Source organism: Camponotus floridanus, unplaced genomic scaffold, assembly GCF_003227725.1.
Source record: "Camponotus floridanus strain SB8 unplaced genomic scaffold, Cflo_v7.5 scaffold6, whole genome shotgun sequence".
NCBI lineage: Eukaryota > Metazoa > Arthropoda > Insecta > Hymenoptera > Formicidae > Camponotus > Camponotus floridanus.
This window is the reverse complement of record NW_020229769.1, coordinates 1,496,817-1,508,309: the sequence shown is the minus strand read 5'-3', so window position 1 is coordinate 1,508,309 and position 11,493 is coordinate 1,496,817. Positions and strand designations below refer to the sequence as shown.

At 24.8% G+C, this 11,493-nt stretch overlaps 3 protein-coding genes across 4 annotated transcripts; 1 reads left to right on the top strand and 2 right to left on the bottom strand.

Moving 5' to 3' along the window:
• The first annotated feature begins 186 nt into the window (after window positions 1-186).
• On the top strand, window positions 187-1,742 carry LOC105252049 (putative uncharacterized protein DDB_G0282133). The gene is made up of 2 exons (XM_011259235.3): window positions 187-689; window positions 837-1,742. The coding sequence occupies exons 1-2, from the start codon at window positions 303-305 to the stop codon at window positions 1,305-1,307; spliced, it is 858 nt and encodes a 285-aa protein (XP_011257537.1). The 5' UTR covers window positions 187-302; the 3' UTR covers window positions 1,308-1,742.
• Window positions 1,743-4,472: 2,730 nt separating this feature from the next.
• LOC105252050 (gephyrin-like) lies at window positions 4,473-6,943 on the bottom strand. Its single transcript, XM_020027759.2, has 10 exons — window positions 6,865-6,943; window positions 6,602-6,797; window positions 6,116-6,340; window positions 5,987-6,041; window positions 5,804-5,909; window positions 5,587-5,713; window positions 5,438-5,478; window positions 5,098-5,231; window positions 4,836-5,023; window positions 4,473-4,752 (listed from the first exon to the last, which is right to left on the bottom strand). The coding sequence occupies exons 2-10, from the start codon at window positions 6,704-6,706 to the stop codon at window positions 4,504-4,506; spliced, it is 1,230 nt and encodes a 409-aa protein (XP_019883318.2). The 5' UTR covers window positions 6,707-6,797; window positions 6,865-6,943; the 3' UTR covers window positions 4,473-4,503.
• A 1,363-nt stretch (window positions 6,944-8,306) lies between these two features.
• Window positions 8,307-11,481, bottom strand: LOC105252084 (gephyrin-like). 2 transcript variants are annotated; one of them, XM_025413035.1, is made up of 10 exons: window positions 11,355-11,481; window positions 10,955-11,091; window positions 10,422-10,655; window positions 10,081-10,347; window positions 9,948-10,005; window positions 9,731-9,869; window positions 9,356-9,637; window positions 9,104-9,237; window positions 8,689-8,876; window positions 8,307-8,606 (listed from the first exon to the last, which is right to left on the bottom strand). In XM_025413035.1, the coding sequence occupies exons 1-10, from the start codon at window positions 11,398-11,400 to the stop codon at window positions 8,394-8,396; spliced, it is 1,698 nt and encodes a 565-aa protein (XP_025268820.1). In that variant the 5' UTR covers window positions 11,401-11,481; the 3' UTR covers window positions 8,307-8,393. The 2 variants fall into 2 exon arrangements, with proteins under 2 accessions (XP_025268820.1, XP_011257600.2); XM_011259298.3 differs by having other exon boundaries at window positions 8,311-8,606; window positions 9,356-9,634.
• Window positions 11,482-11,493: the final 12 nt, after the last annotated feature.

Sequence of the window (11,493 nt, the reverse complement as noted above, 5' to 3'; positions counted from 1 at the left end):
GACTGAGAGATGGGGTGGCACCCGATTGACCACGTCGCCAATTGGCCAATTCAAAATAGGACTCTCTGATTGGTTAATCGTTGCTGGTTACCCTAGGCACAGGTCGATATAATTGGCTGTGGTCAATCGCAACGTGATCAAACGAGGCACTGCCATGAAAGGCGACATCGCTATATTTCATTTTGTTTATGACTGTTATTAACATTGTACTTCATATTGCTTTCGTTGTAAATAGTCGTACATTATATTCGTTCATCGTATATAATTACCACGTGTTACAATTAATACATTAATTTCCAAAGATGAAGAGATCACCATTAAATACTCCACATGGTAATCGGACATACGGTGCAAGGCATACGCCGTACAATTGGAAATTACAATACGAAAACGCGAACAATAGAGGTTATCAATCTATTAATAATAGTTATCAGCGTTTTTCTCCGAACAATGATCTACAGCCTTGCGGGGATAATTTTATTCCTCTAAATGTTAGCACGCCGGTGACACCGCACGAAAAGCACAATACTAATCGGTGTAGCCCTGCGAATGGACGTAATAGCGCCAGTCCAGGTAGCGGGTGGTATAATCAGAGGAATAACTATCATGCTACTTCAAGAGTAAATTCTAATAATCGGTATTCTACTTACAAGCATTCTGGCAATCAGTTTCATGGGCAAAAAAGAAAGGTGAAATTTTTGATAGATCAAAAAGATTTCGTTGAACGATGGATTGTGTTTCATACAATGTGATATATATGCAATATACATATATATGCGATTAGTGTGTTTAATAATTATTACGAGTTATGAATGTTATTTTATATTTATTTTTAGGGTTATAAAGGAATACATAAGCAAATAAACATATCAGCATACATAGATATAAATTCCTTTTTAGAAGACCCTTGGGAAGATCTAGTCAAAAAATTTAATACAAAAGAAATAAACAAAAGTGAGATATCTAAGAATAAATCTCTATATAGTTTAAAATTGACAAATAATGATTTTGTAGAAAAATCTGAAAGCAAATTTTCAAAAGATATAAATTTGGATGATTCACGGTGCAGTCAAGAGTCTAAAAGTGATGAGACTTGTGTAGATATAAGTTTGGAGACAGAAAATACAGATCTAAGTCAAATATCGAATAATTCAGTAAATTTGGAAACTGACGATATTTGCTCCAGTCAAGATTCATTAAATGAAAGTACATGCAGTATTAATAGCAAGATTTATGGAGTCATAGAGGAGAAGAATAATACTCATTCAAATACATTATTGACAAATACTGATCAGAAAAATATATAACAGTAATAAAAATTAATTATATTGTGAAGGGATATATTGAACAAAAATATATGTAATAATTGTTACTATACACATTCACGATTTGTATATAGACATTGTATATAAGTGTAGCAGCATAAAAAATTTTTTGAAATGCATTTTTTTGGAAACAGAGTTGTGAAATTACATTCAAAATATATGTGAGATGTACAACATGCTAATATTATCTTGCAGATTATATATTTTCACAATTTGGCTGTGAAAAAATGTATAAAATTTATATTATAGACTTATATAGTTATATGTGCAATTTTGTAGTACATATGAGTCCACTAAGGATATAAGAACTTGAAGAAACAATAAACACCAATTTCTGATTTCTTTAGTCTCAGTAAAGACTTTTGAGACAATTAATTATGTTATAAAAACATATATGAGACTGGAAATTTTTTTCCAAAAATGTAGAATTTATACATTTTTTAAATTCATCTTCCAAATTATTGATATTTAAAGTTTGCTTAAGATATTAATTTTGATACTTCAATATAGTTAATTCGTCAGTTTTTAGTTTGCATAAATATGTTGCATTTGTTTTTCCTGTTTTTATTTAGCAAACTTGTAAAATTTACAATTTTTTAAATATTAAAACTATCATAAGATTAGATATATTTACAATGTAAATACTACTTCTACTCTACATACTACTACACGTACATACTTTGGAAGATCATATTAAGTATGTACATATAATTACTGAAGTACATTTATAGTACTCTCCAAAAACAAAAAGTAAAATCTTGTGAAAACATTTTGATTAAAAATAAATCTATCAAATTCTAACTAACTAATTCATAGCAAATGTGATTTTTATCATTTTTAATTTTTAGAATTGGCATAAATTGATTAGGTATATAGATTGTGATATATATAGTTTATTCTAGCTTATACAAATATGATTAGTTTCACATGATTTAAATCTTTTTTATGTAAAGAAAAAATGGTTCGTGTAATAAATTTATGTGGTTTTTGGAATGGTATTTCGGGAGATATAAACATGCATAAAAAATGCACGTTTATAGGATTGACATATATAATTCTTATTATGAATAATTAAAATGGTGAAGCAGATTTTTATTTCCATTTATTAATAAATATATATATAATTATTATGTATGTATTCCTACTGTCTGTTTTTATACTTATATATTATATAAATTATGTAAATTAATTAAATATAACTCAATGCAAAACATATAACATAGATTTTAGGTTTAATATTAAATCTAATTCAATTTTGTAATTAGCAATATGTATTATCATATAAGCATAATAATATTATTGCCATATGTGAAAGCATTGCTCTATTTGTATGCAGTGATCAAATATTACATTAGACACCAATTACTTTTATATTACTTTGCAACTGCAATGTATCATTAGTCTTAAATAAGTAATATATGAATAATTTTAGACATGTCCTTATTAGATTGTTATTTTTCAGTCTGTTAACAGTCTGTTTAATCTGTTAAGTTGATAACAATGAGTAAAACTTATTTACATATTATATAATTGCTTTTAATGTTTTCTTAGATTTCAAAATAAAAAAAGATTATATAACTACATGCAAATATTTATTTTAAAAATATCATTAAAATTAATAGAAAGTTAATAATATAACTGCTTGAATAAATTTTATCACATCACCTATATAGAAAATTTACATTTATATGTGGATAAAATTTACACTATGAAGATACTTTCTTTATAAGAATAGACTTATATAAATATTCAAAAAATAGATTTAATTATTTTCAAAAAATTAAAATATAGAAAAATATTCATTTTCTATTTATTTTTTGAATGATATTTGAAAAACTAATAATAAGGACAACTGTTCGACGAATGTAATGTACAAATTATAATCTGGTACAAAAATTTGTATAAGGAATTTAAACTTTTTTTTTCAAATTTTTGTAATTCACTATTTTTAGATAGTCATTTCTCTACAAAGTGTGTAAATTAATTGTCCAAACACTTAATTTTATATAAACAATGTATACAAAATTTTATTAAATATAAATACAAATAAAATAATGTTAATTTTAATATTATAATACGAAACAAGTATAAGAAATAAAATATCAAAAAAATAATTATATATATGAATTAGAAATATATTTATATAGTTCTTACAATAAATCTATTATTTATTGATAAATACATATAGATATTTCTCATATCTTAAATTATATGATAATATATTTGATACATATGTTTATAAATATATATTTTTGATATTAGTAAAATTTAGTTTATTTAATTTTTAGATAAACAATAGTATTATACATTTTGAATTTCTCTTTAATCTACTAATGATTTAATTTTAATTATTAGAAATTTTTGTAGATGACTAGATTTGCTAATTATTTACAATAATCAGTGACTTGATTTCAATTATTGAATTATTGACTGATTACAAATTTTATGATTTGTACATTCAATCACACACACAACCACACACACACACACACACACACACACACAAAGAGTAACTATTATTTAAAATAATGCAATTATTCAAATAAAATCATATATTTATGCAATTATTCAAATAAAATCATAATATTTTAAACTTATATCAAATATCTTCATATGATATACAAAAAATGATATACAAATAGGAATTATAATACAGTATATATTAAAGTGGTATATATTAAAATTATAATACAATGTTTTATGAAATTTAAAAAAAAATTAATTGTATTTAGTAAAAGACATGTAGTGCCATTTTTTCTGAAATTAAATTTTTTTTTAAATTGATTTTTATTAACAAAAGTGTGGAAACAATATAATATACGATATAGCTTTTTGAAGATACAAATCGTTTCAAACTACTGTACTTGTGAATAATATAAATTTCAGGAATAAAAAAATATAGATAACATAATATTATTCACACACGCACATTTACTTAAAAAGATATTTAATAAAAATTTAATTTGAAAACGCATATTACTAAGATAAGTCGTGAAATGCTAAAGAAAAAATGATAAATATATTCTTGTAATAAATATTCTTATACTATAAAAGAATTCACAATCAATTTAAAAATGTAATATGAAATAATGTTATATATTTATTTTTTGTTACCTATTATAAATATCTTATATGTATGAACTCCTATTCTATATGTAATTATTTTCTTTCGTTGGATTCAATTAGGAATATTTTGACAGAACGATTTAGAGCCAAGAAATAACACTGGTGTTAATGTGCCTGGTGAGAGTGATTTGTCCGAACCAGACGCTGCCGGTACTATTAAGAGTGCATTAGCATTATGAGCTCTAAGTAGATTATTATTTGCATATGTGTTGGAAACTCTTGCAAATGTTTCTTCTTTATCCCATTTTAAATGTGTCCATATATAATTAGGACGCGAATACTTCTTATATTCATCCATTACCTGCGACAATAAAACAATATTAGATTTATATATGTTGTGTATTATTTTTCTCTTTTATTTTAAGTAATTAAAGATAATCTTACATGAGCATGTATGACAGGCACTTCCATGTCATTGTAGTGCATTTTATTCAAAAGAGGTAAAAGAAATAAATGTGCAGTAATGAGAATAGTTGCCGAGTTTCCCGATAAATATAAGATATGCTTTTGTTTTCCACCTAACATGCATGTTCCATATGTTGTTGATTTGCCAGGTTTCATATTCACTCTATCTATGGAACAACATATAATAACTTTAAGAAAAGTATTTTTTAATGTACTAATACTGATAATTATAAAAAAATACCAAAATATATATTAGCATTAAAATTGTTTTGTAAAATTGTTTTCAATTGATCTCTCCCATTTGCAAAACCTGTTATTACAAGTATATTCACGTCTTTTAAAGCTTCCTGAACTTTTATTGACATTTTTAGCATGCTGCGAAAATATTATTTTATTAACTATTATAATAATTTATTATCAATATAATGCTTTATTTATGCTAATTTATATAATTATATGATTGCATAATAAAGTAATGTGATAAAATACTGCAAAATTATTTGTAAATTAGTGAGGAAGTTTGCAAAATAATGTATGTATTAGGAATCATAAAATCAATCAATAGATTTCTTTATACTCACTCAGCATCCACAATTCCAAAATCCAAAGTATCGAAATCCTTCTGCTTTAATAACGTAATTAGAGTTAGTTTATTGCCATCATAGATGTGTTTTAAAGTATTTTCAGATTCTCCTTTTCTAATCTCATTTTTAATGGACAATATACCTACAGTCTGAGATTCGATGATTTCAACTTCATTGATACCACAAGATGCCAAAAGTTCTATCTCTGCTAGTCCAATATATGTATGTTCACCCAAAATTTTGTTTCCCATCTTTATCTCGCAACCAATAGGTCTTCAAAAATATGTAAATAAATTATTAGAATAAGTTTATCTGATAATAAAATGTACCTTAAAAATATGTTAAAACGTATTAATCACGTACTTAATATTTTCTCCTTCTTTTGGCTGAATTATTATTTCGATTTCTTCCCAGGTGTTATTATTAGATACTATTTCTGTATTTTTAATTTTTATAACTGCTGTTGCCTCTGCAGTCAAATAAAGGATTGTTAATTTTTTATCGTAATCAGATGTATAAGTGTAATTTACAATTAAAATTATTTACCATCAGGAATAAATGCTCCAGTTTTTACTCGTACACATGTGCCAGGTTCCAGAAACTAAAACAGTCTTGTCTTATAGCTCCAGTTATTGATACATGTAAAGATATATCCACAATTATTATATCACTTACTGTAGATCCTGCTTCTAATATCTTCTTTCTGTTTTTTTTATCATTTGCCTTTACGGCGAATCCATTAATAGCAGAAGTTTTAAATGATGGCACGTTACATTTGGCATATATATCTGTTAATAATATTTTGCCATAGGCATCATGTAATCTCACACATTTAGATGCTATTTTCTCATTGCTTTGAATCATTATCCCATCACGTATTATCTTCTGTGCATCTGTTACCTAAAACACATCAGATTTTCTGCTGAAAAAAACTAGCTGCATTTTTATATCATTTTGTATAATACATTTTAATTATATTTGAATTATATATAATCAAATTCTATAAAATTAAATTGTTAATAATTTTATTAAATTTAATATTTTGTAATAAATTATTAATATAATTTCTATCAATTCTCTTAAATTTCTGTCACACACATTATAATTCTATGAAACTATTACTTTATTGTATTTATCACAGAATACATTTTTTTGACATACTTCTGTTAAAGATTTCAATTCAGTGGTATCGGTTGTCATCGGTTCGTCCCGATATAGACTATATGATAGATGGGGTATAATTAATTCTATTATTTGGTCTATCATTTTTTCATATGTTGTTATACATGTTACTGCATCTTCTTCTGAGCCATGTATATTAATGATAAGCGTTTCATTTCGTATTCCACATACAGCTCTAAAAATTATACTTATAGTGCTTTATAATTTCAAAAATTATAAGATAAATAAAAATAAAACTTTACCCATGAAATAAAAGATTTAATTTCTGTTCTAGTTTTGACACAAATGTTACAATGTTTGTGGAAATATTTTTATTGATAATTTTTTGAGTCACATCAAACATAATGGCAGACTTACTAGTGACGATAATAACATTATATTTATTTGTATCACATAAGGAAATTAAACATTTCTGCATTATATAAATATGATAAATTATAATATAACAATATAATATGATAAATTATAATATAACAATATAAGAATATAAAAAAACTATTTAAAATATTTATAGTTACCATTAGTTTATCTTTATTATTTGGCAAATATGTGATATTATCTATGTTTGATATTTCCTCTTTTTTTTTCTTTTTTGAAGAGATACAGAAGACATCTTCTGATTCGTGTACTATATAAATAATTATAATATTTAATATTATTATAAGAAGAATTTATATAAGAAAAACATGTGATAAAACTACTATTAATACTATTTATTAAAATTATTAATATTTTATGTTTAAAGAAAAACGTGTAATCATACATTTTTAACGTGTATACGATTAAAGTATCTTTTAATTATTTTAAAATGAATTTTATTAAAAAATATATATTTTTAATATATACATAATTAATATAATTTTAAATATATACAATATATATATTCCGTAAGAAAAATATATGTCACGGTACATACCAGCTACAATATGGAATGTAAAAAACATTTCAGCTGCTTTTAATATCTTTTTTGTTCGAATATAATAGTCGCACTACAAGATTTTAACTGTTCCGGTCGCATGTGTTTGATTTCAAACATTTGTTTCGCCTGAGTTTATTTGGCCTAGCTTTAAAATAGTCGATAGAAGTCGTAATGTATCGACCAGACATTGTTTATTTTTATTTTTTCAAAGGTTTTTCAATATCAAAATTATTTCGAATGCAGCAGATTATTCACTCATGAATCTTATATTTAATTTTATCAAAAGCAAATTTTACAAAATATCTATTATAATCCAGGTAGCAGAGTGACGTCAAATGACATCTTAATAACGTTTTAATGACGTCATTGTACGTATCATTAAAACGTCTGAAGACGTCATCTTGCTACCTTGGAAGTTTTGTTATCAAAAATACGACACATATGATAATCTATATAAAAATCTAATCTTATTGAATTGTCACATCGTATTGAATCGACACATTTATAGTAGAAATTAAATAAAATCTAATCAATTCATGGAAATTAAAAGAAGTAGGAATAAAGTAAAAAAAGTATAAGTAGGAATGTGGAAGAAACCATCAATAATAAAATATGAAAATGATGAATTAATTCGCAAAACGTTGAACATTTATATACTTTAAATTTACTTTAAATTTTATACATATTTAGGAAACCATATGCTACATATTCAATTTTTTATCAAATATCTTACGCGTACGAATTTTTTTATAATAATAATAATAACTATTCTATTCAAACTTTAAAAAATATATATTCCAAGTAAAAATGTACGTAAATTTGCAAATGAAGTCGAAAAATATCTTGGTAGAATTATTTTGAGCCAATAAGCATCGTTGCTATAAGTGCATCAGGTAATAATTTTGACATATCCACTGTACGCGGTGGCAATCTTAAAAGTGCATTAGTAGAGTTATTAATATAATGATTTGCCATATTGAGAATCCATGGATACGTATCCTTCTTCCATTTTAAAGCTGTCCAAATATATTTAGGGCGCGGATGCAAATCGGGCGCTAATCGTATCTATAACATTATAACAATATCATAGCAATATACATATGTTACATGTCTCCTTTCATTTCAAAGTGTATGAAGACAATCTTACGCGAGCTAATACTGAGAACCGCTCCTTGTTAAAGCAACATAGTTCATTCACAAGAGGTAAAAGGAATAAATGTGTAGCGATAGGAATGACTGCCGAATTTTTGGACAAACATAAAAAATGTTTCCTTGTAGATTCGAACATGCACGTTGCATATGTCGTTGATTTTCCGGGTTTCATATCTATGTTACCTGAAAGGGAGGAGGAGATAAAATATTCTAAAAAATATCTCTTAATATCCTTATAAGCACACAATATTCCTAGGATATTGTATAAATATTATTAATTGTTAATAATATTTATACAATATTTTAGGAATATTGTCTTATAGGGATATTAATGATAATTAATAAAATGAAGGATAGGGATATTAATGATAATTAATAAAATGATAATTAATAAAAAGAAAAACAATTACCAAAATGTATAGTGGCATTAAAATATTCTTGTAAAATGGGCTTCAATAAATCTCTATCATTCGCAGAACCTATAGTCACAACTACATTTACTTTTTTTAAATTTTCCTTGATTTTGTTATGTATGCTTATTATACTGCGAAAATATTTATTTTATTAAATATTGTTATTAAATTACATAATTTATTATTCCTAATCCGATGAAATATATTACAATGTATATTAAAAATTAAAATAAATTTCAATATACTCACTTATCATTTGCAATCCCGAAATCCAAAACATTATTGAAACCTTCCTGTTTTAATAATATGGTTAAAATTAATTTGTTACTATCATAGTTATGTTTTGCTCTTAAAATCTCCCCAAGTTCTTGTAATTCATCTCCAATGGATAATATACCTATAGATGGATATTTGATGACTTGAACATAATAGATACGAAAATATGTCAACAATCCCATTTCTGCTGGTCCAATACGTGTGTGTTTGTTCAAAATTTTTTCTCCTATCTTTATCTCATGACCAATAGGCCTTCTCAGAAATACGTAAACAAATAATTAGACAGATAAATCTATCTGATGGCAAAATGTATTTTAAAAATATGTTAAAATATATTAAACTCTATACCTAATATTTTCCCCTTCCTTTGGTTCTATTACTATTTCGATTTTTTCTTCATTTTTTTCGATATCAATATTGTAGTCATCATCGTCATCATTTTTTGATATTGTCTTTATATTTTTAATTTTTACAACTGCTGTTGCTTCTACAATCAATTAGAAAAAGAATTATTAATTTTTTATTGTAAACATATAAAGGCATAATATGTAGTTATAATGTTTACCATCGGGAATAGATGCTCCAGATTGTACCTTAACACATGTACCAGGTTTTAATGAGAACTGAAACATTTATTTTATAATTCTAATTTATGATATATATATATATATATATATAGAATACTTAGTATTACATACTGTACTTCCTGCTTCTAGTATCTTCTTTTTATTTTTTCCATCATTTACTATAATTGCATATCCATGTTTAGCAGAAGTTCTAAATGATGGTATGTTACATCTGGACTTTACATCTTCTGATAATATTCTGTCATAAGCATTAAGTACATTTACATATTCAAAGTTTATGGGCGAGTTTCGAGATACTATATCACCTATTATTTTTATTGCTTCTGACACAGTAACAACAGGAGTTTTCTTATATTCTTTTATATTCTTGATTTTTTCCTATAAAAAGATTTTTAATTGCAATAGAAAATTTCATGAAATTTTTACTTAATTCAATGAAAAATATACTTTACCAAGGAAAAATTATTAGGTGTATTGCATACAGAAGGCCGATAATTAGTAGATGCAAAGTCTTGCACTATCTTGAATAAATCAAATAGTTTTTCTTTATTTGTTGACCAAAATATTATTGCGTCCATACATTTGCCAAATATATTAAAGATAAGTGTGTTATTTGTATTGTTATTTTGTATTCCACATACAGCTCTGAGAATAAGATACTTGTAAATGTTGTTAATTTTAATAAACTGTTAAATAAATAAAAATAAAATCTTACTGAGGAATCGTTTCTTTTAATTTTTGATTTAGATATGAAATAAGTGATGTTATTTTTTTATGATAAACCGTACTGATAATTCTTTTAGTTGCCATAGACAATATTTCGTTTTCCCTATCTTTATTATCACCAATGAAGATAATAATGTTTACTTCATTTCTATCGTACAATCGTTTTAAATATGTCTATAAGACATATCAATGTAAAAAATTATAATATTAATAATACAAAAAAAGTATTTGAAATATCTTTATAATATGTAATAATTACTTCTATAATTAGTTGTATTTCGTTTAGAACACATCGTATGTAATAAATTCTTATGTGCTTTTTCATCGTTTTCTCCGTTTCGAGTATCATGTTTTTCATTAAGTCGACATAGTTTTCTAATTTTTTTTTTATACCTACTGTATTAACAATTATAATAGAATTATTAACATATAAAAAAATATATGATAAAAGGGCTTTATATATAAGTGATTTACTATTATTAATTCAAGACACACACACACACACACACACACACACGTAAGATATAATTACATTTAATTTCTAAACATGCATTTTTACTGAAATATTTCCTTAGAATTTTGTATTAATATAAATTTTATTAGTATATTTTTTTAAATGTATGTTATAAAAAGAATATCCATGCCAATCAATTACATACCAGCTACAATGATAAACGTAAAACTGGTTTCAGTTTCGCTTGACATCTTGTTGCATTCTTTTATGATAATCACAAGATTTTTAATTTTTACTGTTCATATATTTGGTCTCAATCATCCGTTATTCGAGATGCGTCCTTG